Source organism: Suricata suricatta, chromosome 9 (assembly GCF_006229205.1).
Source record: "Suricata suricatta isolate VVHF042 chromosome 9, meerkat_22Aug2017_6uvM2_HiC, whole genome shotgun sequence".
Classification (NCBI taxonomy): Eukaryota; Metazoa; Chordata; class Mammalia; order Carnivora; family Herpestidae; genus Suricata; species Suricata suricatta.
In genome coordinates, this window is record NC_043708.1 from 11,819,145 (window position 1) to 11,843,913 (window position 24,769).

General features: G+C 57.3%; 1 protein-coding gene across 2 annotated transcripts in view; it reads left to right on the plus strand.

Annotated features, from left to right (window-relative positions):
* The window catches only part of CCDC88C (coiled-coil domain containing 88C), a 124,778-nt gene that overhangs the window by 84,024 nt on the left and 15,985 nt on the right, over nucleotides 1-24,769 (plus strand). For both annotated transcript variants that reach the window (XM_029952986.1, XM_029952987.1), the window contains 12 exons: nucleotides 2,382-2,519; nucleotides 3,555-4,625; nucleotides 6,572-6,699; nucleotides 7,892-8,033; nucleotides 9,049-9,237; nucleotides 10,368-10,529; nucleotides 11,907-12,184; nucleotides 15,296-15,439; nucleotides 17,419-17,605; nucleotides 19,054-19,199; nucleotides 21,781-21,870; nucleotides 23,123-23,352. In XM_029952986.1, coding sequence (XP_029808846.1) covers nucleotides 2,382-2,519; nucleotides 3,555-4,625; nucleotides 6,572-6,699; nucleotides 7,892-8,033; nucleotides 9,049-9,237; nucleotides 10,368-10,529; nucleotides 11,907-12,184; nucleotides 15,296-15,439; nucleotides 17,419-17,605; nucleotides 19,054-19,199; nucleotides 21,781-21,870; nucleotides 23,123-23,352 — 2,905 coding nt within the window. The remainder of the gene's footprint in view (nucleotides 1-2,381; nucleotides 2,520-3,554; nucleotides 4,626-6,571; nucleotides 6,700-7,891; nucleotides 8,034-9,048; nucleotides 9,238-10,367; nucleotides 10,530-11,906; nucleotides 12,185-15,295; nucleotides 15,440-17,418; nucleotides 17,606-19,053; nucleotides 19,200-21,780; nucleotides 21,871-23,122; nucleotides 23,353-24,769) is intronic.

Genomic DNA, 24,769 nt, shown 5'->3' on the forward strand with positions numbered 1-24,769 from the left:
CCCTCACTCTGCTCTCGTCTCCACGGAGTGGGTCTCAGTCATCAGCCGGCGTTTCTCGGTCAATAGGTGAACCACTAACCTGGCCCAGCCCCACAGGGGACAACGCAGCCCCAACAGTGACTCTCCTGGAATACGGGAGGGCACAGCCTTGGGACAAGTCCAGACAGCACAGCTGCCCTGGGAGGTGTCTACAAAGGAGGGGTGAGGGCCAGCCAGGACACGGTGACCTGGAGCCCCCACGCCCCCACCCCCCAGTGCCAGCCCGGCTCTCCTGCCGTCCCGCACGTAGCCCAGGCTGCAAGCTTGCTAAGGTTTGAGATGTCTGTGGGAACCGTTGTTCCCGGAAGTTAATATTCTCCTTCTAACCAACGAAATTTTGAAGGAACTCCGGGAAACTCCCTCACTCTCGTGACTATAACTTTGTGTCGATACCTTGTGAGTTGAAAACCTTGAGCTAAGGAATAAAGAATCCTTATTTTCAGAGACAGGAAGGCAACCCTTAGAGGGTGCATGCAGTCCCAGGGCTGAGGGGGACGGCCCGGGGCACCCGCATGCTCTGGGGGCCCATAACCTGAGCCAGGTGCTGAGGAAGGACGGGGACGCCTCTCAGGGCTGACAGGCCTACGGCCAGCTCACATCTCAGCCCAGTGAGCTTCCCCAGGGCCGCTGCGGTCCGTCAGCGATGGGTAAGAATAGGGACTCCAGTTCCACAGCAGAAAGAACCAGAAAGGGAGAAAGATGGCGGTGGGCATCCAGCAGTGATAGGTGGCATGTGGGAACATCGTGTCTTCAGACTAGAAGCAGGAGCAATCAGAAATGCAGAGGCTGGAGTAACCTGCCTTTCTCTGGGAGACCAGGGGCAGCCAGCATAAAGGGCTCCCGTGAGGTCAGCGGGGAGCTGGTGGGTGCATCACAGGCCGAGGGTCGCCCACCCGTGTGCGTCCTAGCTCTGCTGTGTCCTCGCTGTGCGGCCTTGGGTGAATCACTGAGCTGCTCTGGCCCAGAGTCATCTTCTGTGTGATGACCCGTAATAACTGCCTGTTCCCGTACGCGTCACCGGCAGCATGCTCTCAGGGAGGGTCCGCTGCCGCTGGCACACCTGCCACCCGCCAGGCGTGTGCTGAGCACCTGCTGTGACAGAAGCTGGTGAAGATGGATGCCACTGGCCCGTGTTACTTATAGAAACTTGCTCATGTGGTTCTGTCATTAGCAGCAAGGGACCAGACTCTGAACCCGTGTCCTTCTGGCACCAGTCTGTGCCTTTTTCCCTAACTCCTGTCCCTAGTGATAGGGAGTTTAGGGTTGGCAGGGAGGGACAGCAGCACCCACGAAGCCCTCGGTCTGGGAACGGCAACACGGGCGTCTCCTGGGAGCCGAGCTGGCCCTCAGCCTGCTAGGTCAGAATCTGCACTTACCACGCTGATAAATGTGGGTGTCGGGCATGATAAAGTGTGAGAAGCCCCGAGCTAGGTAGTTCACGTCCAGGAAGGACGGGAGCTGATGGGTCCCACCCAGTCCAGAGCTTGGCACCCATGGTGATGGGGTGGTCGTCCAGGCAAGACGGAACGTGGTCCAGGGGCACCTGGGTAGCTCAGTTGGTTGAGCATCCAACTCTTAATTTCAGCTCAGGTCATGATCTCATGGTCCATGGCTTTGATCCCCGACTTGGGCTCTATGCTGACCATGCAGAGCCTGCTTGGGATCCTCCTTCTCCTTCTCCTCTCTTTCTCCCTCTTCCTCCCCTGCTTGCACACATGCTTGCTCTCAAAATAAGTAAACTTCTAAAAAAAAAAAAAAAGATGAAATGTGGTCTGACCTGGGGCATGTGGAGGGGGAGTCGTACGGGTAGAGAGGATAGGACTTGGTGACAAACTTACTTGGAGGGTGAAAGTGGAAGGAAAGATGCATCGGAAGACCAGTCTGAGCAGCTGGGTGAACAGGAGTGTCGCCAACCAAGGTGGCCGTCCTGGAGGAGAGGGTAGGGAGGTGGGCGAGTCTGAAGTCCCTGTAGGACATCCAGCAGTGGGGACTGGTGGCCCCAGGGCGCGTGGTCTGTCCCTCGAGAGAATGGACAAGGCCTGAGACAGAAGCGAGGGGTGTGGGTGTGGCCGAAAGCGTGGCCATGAAGATGAGCAGGGGTGAGGTGAGAGGGAGGCTGCCCGGCTGGTGGGTGCCCAGGACCCTCCCCACCTCCCTGAGGCGAAAGTGCAAGGTGTGAGCTAGGAGCTGAGGTTGCTACAGAACGGCACCTGGACGTTGTCCCTTGAGAAGAGGCCTGTCCACGTGTCCTATGAGGCTGGCGGGGTGTTGGTTTCTCTGAAAACGTAGTTCGCTTCGTGCAAGTGACTTTCGCACGGCTCAGTCTTCTCCTGGCTCTACAGATTGAAAAGCTACAGACCCAGCTGGAGAGAGAGAAGCAGAGCAACCAGGACTTGGAGACCCTCAGTGAGGAGCTGATTAGAGAGAAGGAGCAGCTGCAGAGTGACATGGAGTCCCTGAAGGCCACCAGAGCCAGGCAGGTCGGTGCCTCGGGGGTGAAGGCTCCTCCTCGCCCCCCCCCCCCCAGGGATCCCTGCTGCAGGAGGGAGGGTCCTGGATCATAGCCACTTCCTGCACTTGACCAGAGATCTGTGCATCACCGCCTGCCCAGCTCAGCCGCACCTCAGACCAGCCATTCTTAGCCGATAGTGCCGGAACAGGGGCCCGCTTTTGCCTCCCAGGTGACACCGGCAGTCCTGGTTTTGATTGTTGTAGTTTGGAGGAGGAGAGAAGAGGTACTCGTGGCCTAGGGATGGAGACCAGACATGCTGCCACGTGTCCTCCAGTGCAGGGATAGCCCTGCAGTGCGGGGACAGCCCCGCAGGAGTATATGTCTGTGGTGTCCCGCCAGAGGACCCTGGCAGACCTTTGGGCTTTGTGGGGCTCACGCTACAAAAGGCCCAAGGAGGCAGCCCAGTGCTGGCGCGGTGGCTCGGTGATGCCAGCTGGGAGCCAGGCCCCTCTCTAGGCCTAGCTGTGGCCCATCCTCCGGGTCTGGGCAGGGAAAGGGTCACGATGCCCAGGCAGAGCATCCTGCTGGGTGCTAGGCTTTTTCAAGTCACCGAACTGACCCTCTCCCTGAGCCTGAAGGACGAGCAGGGGCCAGAGGTGCTGTGGGTCGGTGGGTGGGGGGGTGGGCAGTGTTCAAGGCAGAGGGAACCTCACATGCAGTGGGTACAGCGGGGAGAGTAGCGCCCAGGGAGGCCCCAGGTGGGCGGGCCCGGGTCGTGGGGCCTCCTGCCGCCTGGGTCGAAGAGCACCAGAGAAATCCCTTTCCTACCTCTAAGTAAGAGGCGGGAAGTGGTTTATATTTCTGAATCGCTGCGGCTGCTATGGATGTCTTTTGGCTCGAACTCAGTAATGACTGCCTTGGACCTTGGCCTGGGAAACAGTGGGACAGCTCCAGGTGGTCTTTCAGGGGCCTACAATTTATCCTCCTAGTTTAGACCGAGATCACTGAAATCTGCTCATGCAACAGCCACTTCCTATGTTGTTCACATTGTATTTCTCCGCAGATCAAGGATCTTGAGCAAGAAAAGGATCATCTCAACCAGGCGGTGTGGTCGCTCCGGGAGAGGTCGCAGGGGAGCAGCGAGGCCCGGGTGAAGGACATCGAGAAGGAGAACAAAGCCCTCCACCAGACGGTGACAGAGACGAGCAGCAGGCTCAGCAAGCTGGAGTTCGAGAAGGAGCAGCTGCACAAGGACTTTGAGCAGGTGAAGGAGAAGGTGGAGCGGGTGGAGGAGCTGGAGAAGGAGCTGCACCGGCTGGAGAAGGACAACGAGACGCTGGCCAGGAAGGTGGCCTCCCTGAAGACCACCACCGAGAAGGTGGACGCCCTGGAGCGCGAGAGCCGGGGCCTGGCGCTGGAGAACCGGAAGCTCAGGAAGTCGCTGGACACCCTGCAGAACGTGTCCCTGCAGCTCGAGGGCCTGGAGCGGGACAACAAGCAGCTGGACGAGGAGAACCTGGAGCTGCGCAGGATGGTGGAGACCATGCGCTTCACCAGTGCCAAGATGGCTCAGATCGAGAGGGAGAACCAGGAGCTGGAGCGCGAGAAGGAGGAGCTGAGGAAGAACGTGGAGTTGCTCAAGGCCATGAGCAAGAAGTCGGAGCGCCTGGAGCTCAGCTACCAGGGCGTGAGCGCCGAGAACCTGCGGCTGCAGCAGACCCTGGAGAGCAGCAGCCAGAAGGCCCAGGCCCTGGAGCAGGAGCTCAGCGAGCTGGAGGCCGAAAACCAGGGGCTGCAGCGCGACCTGGAGGCCCTCCGGCTCTCCCACAAGCAGCTGGAGAGGGCTGAGAAGGACCGGAAGGCCCTGGAGCAGGAGGTGGCCCAGCTGGAGAAGGACAAGAAGCTGCTGGAGAAGGAGGCGAAGCGGCTGTGGCAGCAGGTGGAGCTCAAGGAGGCGGTCTTGGATGACAGCACCGCCAAGCTGTCCGCTGCCGAGAGGGAGAGCCGCGCCCTGGACAAGGAGCTGGCCCGCTGCAGGGACGCGGCCAGCAAGCTGAAGGAGCTGGAGAGGGACAACAGGGACCTCACCAAGCAGGTCACCATGCACACGAGGACCCTGACCACCCTGAGGGAGGTGAGCCGGCACCGGTGGGCCCCTGCCCCATGATGAGGGGGGTGGCGGGGGCACCTCCTCCCAAGCAGATGTGAGACCGTGTGTGTGTCCCCCCGCCCCCCGATTATGAACAGAATAACGTCTGCAGGTGCAAAGAATGAAGGGAAAGCGCCTGTCCCGGTCTCCCTGCCCAGAGATGACCGTGGCTCCCCGCCTGGCTGATTCTGTACCGTCCTGCCCTGTGTGCCTTTGCACATACACACACCTGACATCCTACGTTCCCACGTCCTAAGCTCTTCTGTTGTTTACTTATTACTCTGCCTTTCTTTTCTCATTACAGTAAGAGATTGAAGCCACAGGTTTCTGATGGCTACAAGGTTTTAATGCTGTAGATTTACTGCGATTGTTTTTTGGCTTTCCAGTTCTTTTCATTATTTTAGATACCACCGGACACCCTTGCATACATATCTGTTTTCTCAGACTACACTCCTAGAAGCGAAAGTAGGGGTTCTAAGGGTAGGAATATTTTTAAGGTCCTAAGTATACGTCCTCCTGTTTCCCCAGTATTTATTGCACGGGCCCTCTGGGCATTCCTTCGGTGTTTGCGGGGGAATAAACTGCTTTCGTAGTGACTCCGGCATCTGAATGGCCTAGCTCAGGAGTTGAGTCTCAGGCAGGTAGGAGTTGAGTGTGGCTGTTCACGGGCAGCCTTAAATGCAGTGACTCGGGCACCTGGTTTCTTCCATCCTGTGGCTCGGCCACCCCACAGTGGAGTCCTCTTCTGGCGGCTTCTCTGCCCGCGGCAGGCAGGTGAGGAGAGCAGGAGTACGAAAGACCGCGCTCCACCGTGCAGAACGCAATCACGCAGCCGCACCTGGCTGCAGGCGAGGCTGGGAAGCGAGTTTCAGCTGTGTGCAGGGGAGGACAGGAGGTAGATTTGGTGGACACCGAGGAGTCTCCATGCTCACGTGCAGGAAGATCATGAGGTGGGGGGGGGGGAGAGGAAGCACTAATACGACCCCCAGTCTAGTCCCTGTTTCTGGAAGCAGAAGGCAGGTTATGCCACCGTGATAGTCAAGCCCAGAGTCGCAGCAGATCCTCACACCGGAGGCTGACTTCTCACTCACGGGAGTCCAGGTGACCCCCCTCCCCGGGACCCGTCATCTGTGCTGTGACTCTGCATTCCAGGCCCCTTTGGTTTATGGCTCCACTTCTCAGCACAGTGCTTGGGCAGTTGCCGAGGCAGGAGAAAGGCAGCGGGAGGTGGCACACTGGCTGGGCACACACCCACAGCTCGCTGGCCAGAGCTGCCCGCCTGGCTTCACCCACTGCTGGGTGCCTGGGACGTTTGGGGTGAGCTGATGGGGTGTTTGGCGAGCGCCACTCTGTCACACTGCCGTCGAAGGCCTGAGGATCCGGCGGGGGTCAGCCTGCGGGCCAGGTCGCTGGGCACCGGGCAGACAGCAGTACCTGCCTGGAGAGCTACGACGGTGGGGGGCGCAGGGTGGGCCTACGTGCACGACGTGAACCGGCTAACGGAGAGCAACTGCTTTTGCAGAGTAAACCACAGCCAGAGTTTAACGTAAACCTTGATCTCTTTTGTCTCTTTTTCTGTTCCACATTCTCTGCAAGGAGCATTTAATTCCATTACTCCCCAGAGAAGGTGATCCTGTTAGAGTTCAAAGCCCCTACTCAAAGGTCAGCATAAATGGTGTTTCAGAAACGCACGTCTTTCCCGTATTGCCTCAGTGTCTGGTCACCTTCGGTGCTGGGAGGCTGGAGAGCGCAGCGCCCTCCCTTCGGAGGACCTCCCTGGGGTTCACCTGTCCCGTTGAACTGTGCTCAGCCCTCGGGACACCTGAGTCGGCCACGACTCGGGAAGACGGCTGCCCGGGCCTGAGAAGGGCCTGTGCCGGGCCCTCCCTGCTGGGCTCCCGGCCCACGCGCGGCCTCTTCCTGTCCTGCAGGACCTGGTGCTGGAGAAGCTCAGGAGCCAGCAGCTGAGCAGCGAGCTGGACAAGCTGAGCCAGGGGCTGGAGAAGGTCGGCCTCCACAAGGAGCTGCTGCTGCGGGACGAGAGCACCCACGGCGACGCGTGAGGACCTCCCTGCCCCGCGGGGGCTCTCCCGGCTCTTACCCGCTCCGCTCACCCCGGGGGCTTGCTGTCACGTGGTCTGAGGGAGGGGCTGGTGTCCTTTACAGAGGGTCTCCCCGGAGGGCCGCAGGGAGGGGTGAGAGGAGACTCTCCCGTCCAGCGGAAAGCCCTCTTAATTTTTTTAAAAGAGACTTTTTAGAGCAGCTTTAGGCTTAAAGCAAAGTTAGGGGGAAGGTATAGAGATTGCCTAAATGCCTTGTGCGGCTGCCCCCCACCCTGGACAGGCGGAGCCTCCCTGTAATCCGTGTGCCCCACCAGCGTGGTGCACGGCTTACCCCCCAGGACCCACTGACACCCAAAGTCCCCCGGGCATTGGAGTCGCTCTGGGCGGTGCACACTCCGTGGGCTTTGACCCTTGTGTATTAGCCTGTATCTGCCATCAGAGTGTCACACAGAATGGGGTCTCTGCCCTGCACATTCTGTGTCCCACCCCCCTCATCCCTCTTTTCCCCTTCCCAGACCTTTAATTTCTAAACACTTCACTGTTGCAGTCTTTGCCTGCGGTTCTTTCCAAAACGATCTCATTGTTCAAGGAAATCCAGTATCATGGACTTTTGCTGAACTTGTAACTGTCAAGATCCACAGGATGGATAACATGTGACCAACTGCCTATTGGTGTGGCAAAAGCGCTACCACTTACCTAGCTAGCATTCTGATCTTGGGCTAATGGCCTAATCTGTCATATTTTTAATGTTTGTTTATTTTTGAGAGAGAATGAATGGGGGAGGGACAGAGAAAGAAGAGAGAGAGAGAATCCCAAGCCTGTGCCGGGCTCTAGCTCACGCACCATGCGATCATGACCTTACCCACAATCACAAGTCAAGATGTTTAACCGACTGAGCCACCAGGGGGCCTCATGCTTAACCTTTCTGAGGCTGTTTCCCCATCTGTAAAGTGGCCATGATAATACCTCCCAGACTCTACCTGTAAGACTGCGGCAGTGACGTTTCATTGGAGGGGGCCCAGGTGTGTGTCTGTGGGGAGGGCTCTGGGAGATGGATTTTGGCCCCTACAATTCTGGGCCAAATGCTGCAGAATAATAAGAGGAAAGGAGCTTAATGGAGGAGACGGGTGTTGGCGGCTGGGAGACGGAAGAGACCTGTAAGTACAATTGGATATTTGTATTTTTCAGAAAGTTCAAGATCTTGGAGGACAGAAATGACTCCGCGTTAAAAACGACGTTGGCCATGAAGGAAGAAAAGATCGTGTTCTTAGAAGCTCAGATGGAAGAGAAAGCCAGTCTGAACCACCAGTTGCAGACTGAGCTCCAGGCGGTAAGATGTGGCCCCCTCTGGTGGCAGACTGTGAGTCCCAGTCATGAGGCCCCTGCCCCACTTTGTCCAGCCCCGCCCCTGGGGGTAGCAGAGGGCCGGCCTGGACGCCTGCGTCCCAGAGCAGATGTGCTGAGACGCGGGGCCTGGGGGGGGGGGGGGGGGGGGGGGGGGGGGGGGGGGGGGGGGGGGGGGGGGGGGGGGGGGGGGGGGGGGGGGGGGGGCGGGGCGGGGAGAGGAGGCCACGTTCAGAGCAGCACTGAGGAGAACCGACGCGAGGTTGTGAGCATCAGGACCAGGCAGAGGCCATGAGTCTCATGGGACAGGGGCGTGGGTGCGCAGGAGTCTTGTCGGGGCATCCGCTCCCAGTGCGCACGTGCTCTTCTCGCTCTCTTTTTTTAAGCAAAGGCTTTTTTTTCTTAATGCTTATTCACTTTTGAGAGAGAACACGAGTAGGAGGGGGGCAGAGAGAAAGGGAGAGGGGATCCGAGGTGGGCTCTGCACTGACAGCAGTGAGCCCAGTGCGAGGCTCGAACTCAGGAACGGTGAGATCATGGCCTGAGCCGAAGTTGGACGCTTAGCCAGCTGAGCCACCCAGGTGCCCCTGACCTCTCATTTTGAAGCCTTGGCATGTTTCTTGGCTGCGTGATTGAACAAGGAATCTAGAGCAAAGCAGTTCTAGATCTGGAAGGGGCTTTGTAACATCACCTGGTCCATATTCCCCAGGCTCCCCCCCGCCATTTTATGGAGTGGACAGTTGAGGCTCAGGGAAGCGAGAAGACTTGCTAAGGGCATGTGGTTGAAGTCGAGACTGAGGCAGATGTCTGGAAGGAGAGGGAGCCCAGGGTGGGTTATGTGCATTCCCTGCAGAGCAGAAGGAGGGTGTCTGGCCTTTCCCTGGTGCCAGGTGAGGGGTCAGGTTTGCTGTGGGGCTGTTCTTCCATCCATGAACTCGGAGCTCTGAGCCAGTCTCTTCCTGCCCCAAGTCTGCTTTTCTTGGTCTGCTCTCACCCCGCAGTTGAAGACTGAGTGTGAGATCCTCAGGCAGAACCAGCAGGAAGGGAAGCACTTGGAGAACTCTTTCAAACACCCTGCGGACCCTCTGGTCACCGGTCACCAGGGGAAGGAGCCCTGGGGGCCCGGCCACAAGGAAGCCACCATGGAGCTGCTCCGAGTGAAGGACCGGGCCATTGAGCTGGAGCGCAATGTGAGTGGCTGCCCTGCTCCGGTCGCTCAGCAAGGGCGAGCAGCCCCCCGCTCCCTGTTGATTGTCCTGGTGATAGGCCGCCAGTACCACAAAGGACACGAGATGTCAGAATCTGTTGAGATTTACCCAGATCTAGTGAATGCTTCTTGAGTTGTCCTGGCAAGTCCTGTGAGCGTCTTGTCATTTGAGATCTCGTCAGCCTCTCTAGTGGAAAGGCGCGCGTTCACATTTTCCCACGGCGGGTCCCTGTCTGCCTGCTCATCAGGCTTGGCCCGTTGCTTGTGCACCGGCCCCGTTTCCACAGTGCTCCCCCCGGGGTTGACAGAGCATGGCCTGCCAGCCCACAGACATGCGCTTTGTTTACGTAGCGCGTGTGGCTGCCTTCCCACCGTCACGGCAGAGGTAAGCGGTTGCAGTGGAGACTGCGTGCCTGGCCCACTGCAGAACTCTGCCCGTCCCTTTGCAGAAGTTTGCCGACGCATGTCTGACCCCCTGATGTTGTCAGACTCCCCCAACAACCCAGTGAAGCAGGTAGTGATGGTCTTTATCATCTGACAGATGAGAAAGTGGAGACCGAGTTTAAGAGGTTCAACCCTATGCCCCGTGCCAGAAGAGATAGCCCGTGTCCTGGCCCAGGTGGTGGCATGTCTTACATGGTCTTTCTCAGTCTCCCGGAACACGAACCGCCTTATCCTGCCTGCTGTCGCTCCCGAGGAGGGTGAGGTGTGGCCGCGGGCTTTGACTCCCTGTCCCGTGGGAGAAGCTCACAGAGGTGCACCTGCGGGGTGTTCAACAGAAAACAGAGTCGCGTTACAGAGAGAAGACAAGGCACGGCTTTAACCCCAGCTTGCCTCTGCCTTGCACGCAGATGCTCAGGCCCGAAACCCTATCGCCATGACGTGAATGCGTTTGTCTAAAAAGCACACACCACAAAAAGTAGCTCTCTCCCCTCGCCCCCCAATTCTGTTGATCATCTTTTCCGAGAGGAAAACATTACTCCTCTCACCTGGCGGATTCTGGCTTTAGTCCCCAAAGCATCAGCCCTCGAGCCTTCCTTCCAAGCCCAGTGCCTGTGGCTGGTTCGTGGTTCCGAGCTGGTGTCTGACAGCCCGTGCTTCCCCGTCCCCTAGAACGCAGCTCTGCAGGCTGAGAAGCAGCTGCTCAAGGAACAGCTGCAGCACCTAGAGACCCAGAACGTGGCCTTCAGCAGTCAGATTCTGACGCTGCAGAAGCAGAGCGCCTTCCTGCAGGAGCACAACACCACACTGCAGACTCAGACGGCCACGCTGCAGGTGAGTGAGGGTGCAGCCACGGGCGTCCCCTAGACCCATCCCGCCACACGGGCTCCTCCGAGCATGGGAGAGCGTGTGCACCTTCGTTTTGTGTTGGCTCTTTGCAAACAGCAGTGCCCAGCCTCGGGGTCTTGGAAGGTGGTGCGGGTTCATAGCAATTTTTAGTGACCGAGTGCGTGTGGCTTCAGGGCTGAAACCTTGCTCTGCTTGGACCTGTGGATTTGTCTGTTTCTCAAAGTCTCTCTTTTTTTATATATAGTTTATTTTTGAGACCAAGCACGAATGGGGGGGGGGGGAGAGAGGGAGAAACAGAATCTGAAGCAGGCCTCAGGCTCTGAGCTCTCAGCACAGAACCCGACATGGGGCTTGAACCCACGAACTGTGAGATCATGACCTGAGCTGAAGTTGGACACTTAACCGACTGAGCCACCCAGGCACCCCTCAAAGTTTTTTCCTTAAGCTTTTACCGGGCATGACTTGGAAAAGAGGTTCTGGGCTCAGTTAAGTTCGACAGAGTTAATTGGGTTTATTTACTATAAAACCTGGCAGAGACCTTGTGGATTTGTAATCTCCACGAGGGACATGAAGGGCGTAGAGTGGCTGCCAAGCTTTTGAGAGCGTCTGACGACACTGGTGTCCTTGCCACATTTTTGAGGATGTTGGTTTTTATTTATGGTTAATACATTGTGAGGAAACGAATTAATAGTTCATTGATGCCGTTTCGAGAAAAGTGTTTGAAAATATGGAACATGGGTCAGGACACTAAACAGGAAACTATTTGGCAAAGACATTGGAATTTGCTCTATTAAAATAACAAAATTGGATGTTGGTTCTTGGTTGCTGGTTTTGGTGGTGGTGGTTGTCGTGACGGCTTCGTCTGGTTGGACGTCAGCAACACCGGCCCCCAGAGGAGTCGGGCAGTGCTCTGTCTTCAATTTTCTGATAGTTTGGGATGCTGTTGGGTGGGGGTTCTATAAACAGCAGTTGGGGGGCCGGGGGTGGTGGTCAGGTGTTCTACACCATTACTGGTTTTCTACTTGTTCTAGGAAATAGGTGTGTTTGAGTAGCCCAAGAGGGTGCCCAAGGAACCTATCCAGAGAAAGGACATGATTGGTCCCAAAAGCTCCCATGTCGGGAGGGTGCGGGACGAGAGCCCCCTCTGACTGTCTGGTGATGCCTCTTCCCAGAGCGGTCTCTCAAGTTCAGATAGAACTGCCCTCAGCGGCTGGGTGTCGGCTGCCCTGAAGGTCCCTGTTGTCTGGGTGTCTGCCTCCGGCTCCTGACGGCTCTCGGCGCGGTCACTGTGAGCGGGGACACGGGGCGTGCGGCTCCCCAGGGCCCTGCCCACAGTGAGGCGGAACCTTCTCCCCCCTGCAGGTGGAGAACTCCACCCTGAGCTCGCAGAGCGCCACGCTCACTGCGCAGTACGCGCTGCTCCAGAACCAGCACACGGCCAAGGAGAGCGAGAACGAGAACCTGCAGAAGCAGCAGGAGCGGCTGACGGCGGCCTACGAGGCGCTGCTGCAGGACCATGAGCACCTGGCCGCGCTGCACGAGCGCCAGTCCACGGAGTACGAGGCCCTCATCTGCCAGCACAGCTGCCTGAAGACGCTGCATCGCAACCTGGAGCTGGAGCACAAGGAGCTCCGGGACAGGTGTGTGCGGGCGTCTGGGGCGCCCCCGCCCCGGCCCCCCGGCTCGCATCCCTGCCCCGCGCCTGAGCCTTCCCTCTCAGTGGCTGCTGCCCACCACCTGGGACACCCAGCCTTTCCCAGAGGGAAGTCTGTCGAAAGTCGTTCCTGGTGGTTGGACGAGTTTGTGCGGCTGGAGGCCAAGTGACAGGAGGGTCCCCAAGTGAGAAGGGGGTGCTGTGCCGAGTCCCAGCTCTGGGAAACCCAGCCTTGGGGGTCTCTGCTTCCCTAAGGATCCCCACTGCCTCTCCCTTCTTCTCCAAACCACCGCAGCTGCCATTTTACAGGGACACGCTCCCGTGGGCTTCCCCAGCCTCGTTTTCCCAGCATTCCCTGGAATGTGTTCTTTCCAGCCTTTGATTTTGGCAGCTTGTGAATATATAGAGAGCAAACAGAACAGTATAGTGAAACCTCCATCTACTTCTCAGTCATACCTCTCTCTCCATCTGCCTGCCCTCCTTCCATAAATTTTTTTTAATGCTTTTTATTTATTTTTGAGAGACAGAGAGAGACAGCTGGGGCAGGAGAGGGTCAGAGAGAGAGGGAGATACAGAATCTGAAACAGGCTGCAGGCTCTGAGCTAGCTGTCAGCACAGAGCCCGACGCGGGGCTTGAACCTACGAACCGTGAGATCTGACCGGAGCCGAAGCTGGATGCTTAACCGACTGAGCCACCCAGGCGCCCCACTCCTTTCCTTTTTTAAATCTAAAATTTATGTGTATTGAAACGTACAGATCTTAACTTTGCACTTTTCAAAGTAGGGTCCTGGATTGTTGGTCTGAGCTCCTGCCCCCGGCAGCTCCCTGAGTGCCCCCGGCCCCTGGGCAGGTGTGGCAGGACCTGGAGTCTGGTGGGAGGGGTGCCGTGCACTTGACTCTGACCCAGGAGAGAGCTGTGTCTCTATAGAGCACTAGGCGCTTGAGCCCACAGAGCTGTGTAGGAGGGAGCAGTTGATTACCCATTTCCGTTGCTGTCCGTGCTGACAGCATCTCCTTGGACTGGTCTTGGTCATTGAGCTGCAAAGCTGTAAGGGCGTCTGATGATGCTGAGGGCCCAGAGGTGATGCTCTTCAGTTATTCACTCACCCACTGCTTCCGTTTTGCCTCTCTCTGGGGTCCTCCACCTGCTTCCTCCACACACAGCTCCTTCCTTCAGGGGCTGCTACGGCCCCTGTCTCTAGTAAGACATTGCCTTCCAGCCCAAATTAGCATCTTGTGCCTCCGGGCATCTCCATCCCCCTTCCCCTCCCGAGCCCCTCCTAGGTTCATGTGGCACTCGGTGAAGTGTACTTTGTGCCTGGTTCCATGTCCGGACTGGCCAGCGATGCTTCCGGTTGGCTAACGAAATGGAGCCAAAAGCGTTCACAGAACTCGGAACCTTGCCCACTGCTCACCCGGCCCTTAGGCGTCTTGTCATTGACACTCTGTTCTGTGTTCTGATCGTGTCTCACAATATTTTTAGTGTCTGTTTAGAAGGCAAAGGTTTTTGCAGGTGGAGTTTGGACCGGCCTTGAGGGGGTTTGCTGTTGTTCCCCCTCTGGCTCCTGGTCAGGAGCACAGGCAGACCTACTGTGTTACTTGAATTTTCACTGGCTGGACAGAGGGCTGGAGTCCCCCTTGGCCCGTCTGCAGCGGGGCTATGGCTTTGGGAGTATAGGCACCTGGAGCACAGAGGTGATGGCACTTTGTAAATTGGATGCTCGTTTCTTCGCTCCCTTAATAAATATTTACCAGGTGCCACACCTTGTACCTGTGTTCACCGGTGAGCAGGACACACGGAGTCTGTCCCGCAGCTGGACGCTCACTAGTGGTCACAGATGCCCCTGTGGGCTTGTCCAAGACACGGCTGCAGGGAAGCAGGGTTCAGGGAGCCCCAGACATCTGCCTGTGGCCCCAGTTGGTCAAACCTGGGTGGCTTTCTTCAGAATTGTTGGCCTGGATGAGAAATGTCTCCACCTGAGAAGCTAGACGGAGCCTCCTCCCCCAGCTGTACGCGCTCCACAGAGCGGCAGGCGGCCACGCACAAGTTTGTCACTAAACAGCCGCCTGAGTGGGTGTCCGATCTGATTGCCCGACTAGCCCAGGCCCCAGTCAGGTGGGGCGAGCGGAGCTGCTGTGGGATCTGGGGGCGCAGGGGAGCAGCTGTGAGGACTGGTGGGGCACCCTGTCACACTGTGACAAGGAAGGGGTCTGCAAAGAAGGGATTTGCCCAAATAGGGATGAATGAAAGGTGGTGCCTCAGTCGTTGCCATGGATTTGGGGGAGATCCTGAGTCATCTGGCAACACAGATCTTTCCAGCAAGTAGGGACAGCCCCGGGACCCCTGTGAAGGGGTCTATCCTCCTGTGCTCTGCCGCCCCCCAGAGACGGCTGCAGAGTAGTAACCCACAGAGACTGAGGCCGAAGAAGGAGAGGAAAGTCCAAGGGGTAGGGAGGGGGGAGGGCTGTGGTTGGGAATCCTGAGAAGAGGCTGTGGGCGGGTGACAGTGAAGCATTAGCCGCCAGCAGCCGCTGGGCCCCATGAGGCAAGCCTCTGGCCGGGCAGCAAGGCCAGGCTCCGAACAAGGGCACCCAGTTCCCGAGGAGAGGAGGGCGGAGGGCTGACCCAGGCCCCAATGAAGAGGGATTAACTGTTATGCCTGGTGGAATTCCGCTGTTTGTTTTGTAGTTTCTTTTAGATGTGTTTGTGCTTAGTGAACCACCGAGTAATGTAGCCATAACCCCCGAAGAGAAGGGCTCAGGGTGCAGGAAACTTGGCCTTGGTGTCCCCAGGCGGCGGGAGGAGGAACAGCTGGTTTGACGGGGAGTCCAAGGGACCACGGAGACTTGTGGGGTCGGCTGTGGGGCTGGAGGAGACCCCTGGCCCGACACCTCTCCCAGCCACCGTTCTCCTGTTTTTCTGCTGTCCTGCGTCTCGCCCTGCCTGTCCCCTGCCCCGTCCCCCTCAGCTGTGCAGGGAGAAGCCTCCAGAGGAGCCCTGCCTTCTCTGGCGGCCTCGCAGTCCTCTGGGGAGTCAGGTACCTGGAGGGAAAGAAGGTCCCCGCCCAGGACCCAACGGGTGTGTTCTTTCCGCCAGGCACGATGACATGCTGAAGCGTCAGGCGGAGCTGGACGAGCTGGAGAAGGCCCTGAACACTGAGAGGGAGGCGCTGCAGCAGGAGCAGAGGACGGGCGCCATGGCTGTGGGCGAGAACCAGCGACTGCGGGGAGAGCTGGACAGGTGAGCTCTGTGCGGGGCGGCTGCCGCCCAGGATTTCACATAGACCCGCTCAGCCCCGCCCAGAGGAGGTCAGCGGGGGCCCCTGGCAGTCCAGTACTTTTATATCTTTATTTTTTAAAAAGTTTTTCTTATGTTTATTTAGTTTTTGAGAGAGGGAGAGTACACGCACACGAGTGGGGGAGGGGCAGAGAGAAAGGGAGACACAGAATCTGAAGCAGGCTCCAGCTGCTTCCGAGCTGTCAGAAAAGAGCCCCGCGTGGGGCTCGAACTCAGGAACTACGAGATCATGACCTGAGCCGAAGTCGGATGTTCAACCGACTGAGCCACCTGGGTGTCCCACACACCTGTATTTTTATAAACCTTGCCCTGTTCACAGCTGGGTGACACAAGTGAGGGGCTCCAGCTCGTTGCTGGGATGGAAGGACTCAGGAGACACATTGTATCGGGCACGGACCCTCATCTGATGTAGGCCACACCGACCTCACGAAGGACACACCACTGATTCTTAGTAGTCACGCATTCCCTGTTGTGAATTCACATCCTTCCTAAAATGCCCCCCAGATTGATGTGCCTGCCCGGGGTGGCCCGGTACGGGAGCCCCAACATGCACATTTCCAGCTGAGGTCCTGCAGGGACCCTCTTCCTTCCTCTTGGAGTTCTTGTACTGCGAGTAAGCGTCCTTTCTTTGACCTGTGGGGTTTTGATAGTTTTGTCCTCTTTCATGGCAATTTTACTATTACAATACCCACCAAGTGGGGTGCAAGAAGTGTCGTCCTGTGTTCCTCTGTGCGAGGCAGCGCTGGCCTTACGGGGCAGGTGCTCGTTACGTAAGTTCTAATCAGGCAGCAGCCATGGTGCTACGGCCGTGAGCATATGGTAAGCAGTGTGTTTAAGATATAAAACTATAAAATAAGGAATGTCTTGATCAGGTGAATAAAATATTGTACCTAGAACACCCAGGAACTACACTGTGCATTTTTCCCAGGGAGCAGTGGTTCGTGGTCCGCCGGGTCCGTGATCTTGGGGACCTCACCGCACATCAGCCGTCCTAGTATTACCTACCCTCCCCCAACACCACCCCCCGCCTTTTTTAACAGATAAGAAACAGGCTCAGAGGTGAGCACATTTGTTCAAAACCAGGTAATGCCAAAGTTAGGATTTGAATCCGGTCTTTCCACGTCCTTGCGTGAATGTGCACTGGGGCCACATGCTCCGGTGCCGAGGGAGTGTCAGCGATAGGGGATAGTGGCGTGGGGAACACACACCAGCTGGAGGTTGTCAGCCAGGCAGCAGACTCCCCACTCTCAGGCCATCTTTCCATTTTATCCTTTTTTCTCAAGAGAAACTGGACATGAGAGGGTTGATGTGGGACTTTCAGGTCTTTAAATATTGGCATGCTGATCCACTCAGAGGAAGCGTGCGGGGCAAGCAAGACACATCTCTGTGTCCAGACAAAATCTGTGAGTCTCCAGTGACTGGAACTTTCTGATCCAAGTCTTCCCCCGAGAAACCCCAGTTGGATAATAGTTATGATGATGAAAATTTTAGTGGATTTCCATAAGACCCTGGCATCTCATATTTTATTTATGTCAGGAGTTGAAATTAGAAAGGAGCTCGAAATTGGGAACGAGAGCCAGACATAGAGGATTTTAGAGCAAAAATGTTCTGGTTCTGTGTTTCTAAAAAAAAAAAAAATGCTAAGAACTGAACCGTTTTTTCCAAGTACATATGCATATAAGCCAAAAATTTAGGGGTAAAAGACATCATAGCAGTGACGCTCTGTTGGGCAGGTGGCTGAGCCCGCCCACTCTGCCTCCCCCGGCCCAGTGTGGGCGCACCGTCGGGGACCCTCACCGAACCCCAAAGAATACAGTTTGAACACTGCTGGTTCTGTTCGACCCCCTCATTTCACATGTGAAAGAACCGAGGCTCAGCAGGGACGGCTCTTCAGCCCTTGGCCTGTGACTCTCCGCCCCCAGGGTCAACTTCCTGCACCGCCAGCTGAAGGGGGAGTATGAGGAGCTGCACGCGCACACCAAGGAGCTGAAGACCTCCCTGAACAGCTCGCAGCTGGAGCTGAACCGCTGGCAGGCTCGGTTTGACGAGCTGAAGGAGCAGCACCAGAGCATGGACCTCTCGCTGACCAAGCTGGACAACCGCTGCGAGGTGAGGCCTGGGGACGGGCACAGGTCCTCGCTGGCGTCGGCATTCGGAGCCCCTGTGGACGGTGGTGCAGGGGCCGAGGGGGTACTGGGGCATTTAAAGGGGAGACAGACGCCCTGATTGGCAGAGACGTGTTAGAAACACCTTTCCATCTGCCCCGTGCGTCTCACAGCGTGGGGACAGCACAGCACAGACTTACTTCCGTCCCCTTGGCTGTGTCTACACTTTCATCTTCACAATCCAGTATCCACGCTGTTCTCGGGAAATGGCGTGGATGACTGCCTCTGGCCCTGGATCCTGCTTACCCGGAAGTGCCTGCCGGACGGGCAGAGGTAGCCCTTTTGGGGCACTAGTTGGAAATTGTCTTCTGAGACAGCAGTACCATCTTCGATGAAATCGCAAGCAGACCCCAGGATAGATAAGGCCACAGCAGAGGGGATTGGGCAGGGAGAGCAGCTCCGGTCCCTCCCAGCTCCTTACCGTCCCAAGGATGGCACCGCCCCCAGGACACCACTCCTCCTGCCTCTTGTTGGTCCAGAAACCCTCTCGGGCCTTTTCCTCTGAGCTCGTGGTAGCCCTGGGGGACATCACAGCTGAGGAAACCAAGGCCCAGATGCCTCACGGCCCCCTGGGCTGGGGCAAGGGCGCATGTGGGAGGAGGGGCCAGGCTGTCAGAGGGCGGTGCTTTAGGGTTTCTGAGGAGACCCCAGACGGGGGTCTGTGGGAGTGGAACGGAGCTCTGTGTGAGGCCAGAGCTTGGGATTTTCCTGCTGCCTCAGCCGTGACAAGGAGTTGGCAGACCTCAGCCCGTGAGTCATGTCTAGCCCGCTGCCTGTTCCTATACGGCTACGAACTGAGACTGTCTTACAGTTGTAGCGGCTGGGAGAAATCAAAAGAATAGTTTGTGTCAGGTGGAAATGATAGGAAATTTAAAGATAAATTCTTTAATGTTTATTTTTGAGAGAGACCCAGTGTGAGCAGGGGAGGGGCAGAAAGGGAGGGAGACACAGAATCCAAAGCAGGCTCCGGGCTCTGAGCTAGCGGCTCGAACCCACAAACCGTGAGATCATGACCTGAGCCGAAGCCGGCTGCTCAACTGACTGAGCCCCCCAGGCGCCCCTATCGTTTTGATGTGTATGAAAAAGAAAGATCTTTTATGTTCTTTACGAAGTCTTCAAAATCGGTCGTGGACTTTGGCACATCTCAGTTCAGACAAGCTATGCTCTAAGTGCTCAATGGCCACATGCTGGTGGCTGCCAGATTGGGCAGGGCAGGTGCAGAGGGAGTTCAGCTCTTTCTATGCCGTTGGCTAGTTTGGTCCTTGCGAGTTCTCACTGGCAGAGGAGGGGCGCATGGCCCCGGGCACGTGGCCCTTCCCCTGGAAGCCATGCTCCCAGAAGAGGAATCACGGGATGGCGAGGTGTCTGAAACGCTGTTGTTCTGTGTTGTAGCTGCTCTCCCGTCTCAAGGGGAACTTGGAGGAAGAAAATCATCACCTCCTGAGCCAGATCCAGCTGCTGAGCCAGCAGAACCAGATGCTTCTAGAGCAGAACATGGAGAGTAAGGAGCAGTACCACGAGGAGCAGAAGCAGTACATGTAAGGGCACGTGTGGGGTGACGCCTATAGACAAAGTGGGGGGAGGTTCTAGCTTCCCCGGCCCCATCCAGGACCTGTGACAGTGGGGACAGAGAATGGCCCTAGCCTGTTGGCGTCCAGAGGACGGACCACCTTACCAACACATCCTTCTCCTGGCTTCCCTGGAATGGTTCTAGGTTTCTGTAAGTGGTGGTGGTTGGCTTCTGTTCACTTTTCCAAGGCAGCGCCCACCACCAGAAGCTTCAGAATCTGCTTTTGGAATTAAGGTCACTTTCAAAACTAAGACAGTGCCAATGAGAAGTATCTCTGGGAAGAATCCAACTGGAAGGCTGAGGACAGGTGCCATACTGGCGTCTTTCTGCCCCTATGTCTCTCTTCTCCTGTATTGTTGGAAAGTGGGTCATTGCCGTGCTGTGGTTGTCCCCCCTCAGCTGCTGTTAGCGGAAGTGCCTGCTCTGGCCTGGGCCCCGTGGGGTGCACAGACCCAGTTCCCTGGGGGCCAGGAACTGGGAGGGGTGGCGGGCTGTGTGAGGAGCACGTCCAGGCTGGGCACCTGCTGAGCTCCATGGAAGGCAGCACGGCGGTGGGAGATGGGGCTCGTTGTGGACATGGATGGGGAGAAGGCAGGCAGGTGGGCGGGGGACCTGAAGGTGCACCCCAGCAGTGGGCTGGGTGCAGGGTATGTGCACGGAGCATCAGGAGAGAAGGCTGGACAAGGGGTGGGTGCTCAGCTAAATGAGCAGGGCTTCTGTGCACAACTCAGGAGTTTGGATTTGCTGGAAAGGATGCATCTTCCAGAAGGATGCTGGTCTAGCAGGGCCTAGGAAGCTGCCAGAAACGGGGGTCCGGAGGAGGAGCCCCGGTCCTGGAAACCCCATGGTTTGGAAGTTGAGTAATCCAAGATCCATCTCCTGGATCGGTGGGTGGGGGGGGGGGTGGTCACCACTCTGTGCCGTGGTGGATGGGCTGGCCTCCCTCATGAGTGGGAATGGCCGGCCAGCCGGGGAGCGCAGGAGGAAGCTGGCTGCGGAAGGACACAGTCATGGTGAATGCCGGTGCGTTGGCCCGCTCTCTAATGTACCGATGGTGCTGCTTTACCTTTCTGGCTTCGTCTGCTCCCGTGGCAGGGGCTCGCCACCTACTGGACACTGCTTTACATTGAAAACCACGCTGTAAATTTCAGGCAGATCCGACTGACTTGACTGAAGTGGCCGCCTGTAACCCAGCTGATAAAAACTGCCAGCAGCGGGCTGGGCAGGTGCCAACTAGAAGAGTAAGAGCCTGGTGCCCAAGGGAGGATGATTTGATGGTGATTTTGCACTAGAGAGCGTCTGTGGAATGCCCGGGCTGCAGCAGGCCTCCCAGAGCCCGCACTGAGCCAAGCACCGTTCTGGGCCCTGGCAGGGGTGCGGTGCCGGCTCGCGGGGAGTCATTGTGCATCTGTGGGGCCACACGGCAGCGGAAGCGCCCAAGGCCGAGCAGCATGGCAGTGAGGACAGAAGAACAGCACAGACATCAGGCCAGGGGGCTGGGAGCAGAGTGGGGTTTGCCGGTGGGCGCCAGAGGTTCATGGGGCTGTCACTCTCAGGGATTCGTTGTGCGGTGACGTCTCAGCCCTTGGTTTGGCTGGAGCCCCTGCAGCTCCACGACAGAGATGCCTGAGCACCTGCCTCTGCTTCCGAGGCCTTGTTTTCTAACGAGGACACCGGGGTTCCGAGCTGTGGCGCCTGCCGGGACCCGGGTGGCAGCCTGTGGGCAGTGCGTGGAGAGGGCACCGCCCCTGTGACTCCCGAGATAAAGCAAGCCAGGAGCACACCCTTCGCATCAGGAAGGCCAGACTGCTGGGACACAAAGATGCCCTCTGGCAGCCCCAGGGCCCAGGCGTCTTGGTCTTTTTGTGTTGTTGAAACGTGAAGTCGTTTGCAATATTTAGAAATCAGACATGTTGCTTCATGACCTAAGTTCTTCTCTGAAAATATTGGCAGGTCTGCCCCATAGGCCCCACGCATCCCTGCCTAGCGGCCATCTGCCCGGGCTGCCGTGCCCACTGCTCCCCTGCTCCTTCAGGCCTGCTTTGCTCCTCCTTATCTTCACTGGCTGGCCCCAAAAGCATTTGAGTTTGCCCTGGTGGAATGTTCTCAGAAACCAGCATTGGAATGGGTCCAGGTCAGAGGTCTGACTTTGCTGACCTGACTCACTGAGGACACCCCTTCCCACCCCCTCACCCAAGGTATTATTGTGCAAGTGCTGTGTCCGTCCCCGAGCGCTCAGTGTCCTGAAAGGCCTGGCCGCTGAGTCTTAGAGCTTCTAGAAACATGCAGGTTTTCAGGTGGTTAGGGATCTGCTCTCCTGAGTTGACTCGCACCCAAACCCTAGGTGATTCAGCACCTCAAGGGCTGCCTGGACCCGTGCCAGACCTCTCCGTTGGCGCATTCCCAGCTTCGTGATTGTGAGGGTCACGAGCACCAGGATGTCTGAATCCCAGAAAAGGCCCCAGGCTGGCCTGAGGAAGTAAATTCACGGTTTATTTAAAACTGGAGTGGTAGCATCCCCCCGCCCTTCCCTTCCTCTCTCTCCACAGAGACAAATTAAATGCCTTACGGAGACATAAGGAGAAACTGGAGGAGAAGATCATGGATCAGTACAAGTTCTATGACCCTGCCCCCAAGAAGTGAGTTGGCTGAAGTGGCCGGGACTTAGACCCAGAGCCGAGGGCTTCTGTGCTCGTGAGTGGGGTGAGACTGCTCCCGTCTGGAGCGGCGCCCGGCTTCTGGGCCCGTGCCGGCTGCTCCGTGACAGAGGGAGGGAGACCTTGTGCCCCGCGCTGGGCACTCCGCCTTGTCCTGTGAGGGACCGTGGATGCCAGCTGACCCTGAGGAGACGTGGGCTCAGTGTAGCCCCAGCCTTTTCAAGGGGGCGGAGAGTCTGTGGTTTTGGAGCCATTAAAACGGGACACACGGGCTGCCGCGTCAGGTTGTGCCTCGGGATTTCACAGGACGTTGCAAAGCACATTGCCGTTTCCGGGGAAGGAGGCTGGTATAGCGGGAGCCCCTGGGCCTCCCCCAAACACAAACACGTTCTTCCTCCAGGGAGCAGCGGCCCCTGGCTGTGGGGCCCGCTCCGTCTCCCCGCGGGGCCGGCATCACCCAGCAGGATTCCCCCGGTCTGGGCCGGTCCTGCCATGTCCTGTCCCGGCCCAGCCTCAAAGTCAGAATCGCCTGGAAGCCTCGAGGCTTCTCTGGGGAAGCACAGAATTTCAGACCCTCAGTCCCCTGCTTCTGTCTGACGGAGAAATGGAGGCCCAGATGAGGAGACGGAGTGGGTCATGTAGACACGGTGCTCTCTAGTTTCAGAGCCAGTTTTTTTGTTCTGTCAGAATGCCCCCATTTCCGGCCAGCTGCGGCTCCGTCGTTTACTTTTGAAATTCGCTGGTTTTAATTGAAACGGCCTACTCTTCCTGACCTGCCTCCCGCTCTCCCCGACTCCTCGGTGCCAGGGGCTGGGCAAAGAATGCCCACCTCCCTCACTGTTAACTTTAACAGAAGACGAGGAAGTCCGTGATTCTGTTCCGAAATAGCATTTTGACAGAAAAATTACCAGCAGACATGGATGAGGTTAGCACAGATAATCAGGAGTCCGTGGCCGTGTTTGAAGTTCTGTTTTCCCAAGAGGCTGGTGGGTTTCTGCCTCAGCGCACGTTTCTACCATCCCTGGGCCCCAAATTGAGAATGAATTTCCAGCCCCCGAGCCCCAAATCCAGTGATTATGGTGACGAAGAGCGCCATCACTCTGAGCCCATATTAATGGCTTCCAGGCTTGTGATGGGAAGTCCAGCTCCCATAGGGCCCCCCCCCCCACCCCATGACCTGCTGGAGGGGCAATACAGGTCGGCTGCGTCCTCCTAACAATCTGCTCATAACTAGGAAAAACCACTGGATTGGAGCCAAAGCCTTAGTCAAACTCATCAAACCAAAGAAAGAGGGTTCCAGAGAGCGACTGAAGTCGGCCGCAGACAGCCCTCCCTGGCAGCTGGAGCCCTCGGACCCGCCGCCGCCCGCTTCTCAGCCCCTCCGGCCGCAGCCAGAGCATCCCGAGCCGGCGCCCCCTGGCGGTGCCGAAGAGCAGGACCCCCTCGGCGGGCCCGCGGGGAAAGGTACGAGCGGCGAAGGGCCGTGCCGCGAGGGGTGGGGCGAGCGGCGGCGCGTGGATGTGCCCGCGTGTGCGGAGGGGCGTGGAGAGGGTGTGCCGCACACACACACTTCTGCCTCTCCGCGCGTGTTAGCAACCAGGTCGAAAAAACACATCCGCGGCCGTGGCTTTGTCCCGTGACAGTTGTGTTCCTTTAGAAGGAGCAGCACGAATGCTGTGACGGGGTCTGACGTGGAGACAGGCTCGGGCGGGTGGTGTGGGGCCGCACGTGACCGGTTTCCAGTGAGCCGTTCCTGTAGGGAGATCCCGGTGCCGCTAGCCCGTTCTGCGCGCACACGGTATCTTCAGGAAAGTCTGAGGCCTGCCAGCCCTGGGGCACAGCCTGCCCTTTCGCTTAGGCCTGTCATTTGGAGTTTGCCAGAGGTTCTGAAATGGATTTCTAGTTGTACCTGCCGTGTCTCATCACATCTAAGAGGCTCTCGGCTCGATGCTGCCGAATTACTGACCACCCGGGAAGACCAAACACTGGCCGTTGGCAGTCAGAAGAGGCAGTGCCTTACCACTCAGAAAGTTTGTTACAGGCTTGTGGGCGAGCTCTTCCAGAGACTTCGGTTGCTTGCGCATATGGAAATTTTCAAAATTACTTTTAAATGGCGTTTAACGGATTATTTACCCATAAACCTGCCAAGCCCGCACACCCTGAATAACGTAAATGTTCATGCAGGACGCGGGGACTGTCTGAAGACCAGGCCTGAGGCCTTTGTGTCCCCGGCTGCTGACGGCTGGCGGTGACAAGCTCCATGCCCAAGCCTTCAGGGGGTGGGGGGCGGACATTCACCAAGCGAGGTCCTGTGGTGTTGCTTTTGAATACAGAAAAGACAAGGTGCACACGCGCACACGTTGGCCACTGATGGCTGTCCTCCCCTTCTTTATAGGAGATCAGATTAGGTAAAAGGCTCATGTGCAGCTCTTAAGTGATCAGAAAGCCTAACCTCTCTGTTGCCTCCTGTTTTCATGCCGGCCTTTTAAAGTGGAGTTTATCTCCTCTGTAAATTGACTTAACTATTGTCAGTCTAATGAGCAAGCAAGGCTTTGGGAAGAAAAAAAGTGCTTGGCTGCTTCAGGCTGTTGAGCCGATCCATGAATGAGCAGGTCAGGAAGATTATTCACAGCGGCAGCCGCGTGCGGGGTGCTTCCTCTGGGCTCGGCATCCCCGAAGCTCATTTACATGCTTTACCTGTCTCATTGAGTCCTAACCACCTCGTCCAGGGGGCGTGATTAATCATCCCTCCTCAGAGCTGAGAGAGTGAGGCTTGGCAAAATTAAACCCTTGCCAGTGTAATCACTGGTGGAACTGGGATGCACGTCTGTCAGGGTGCCAGCTGCAGTTCTTGACCGCTGTGAGCAGTGAAAGCCGTGTT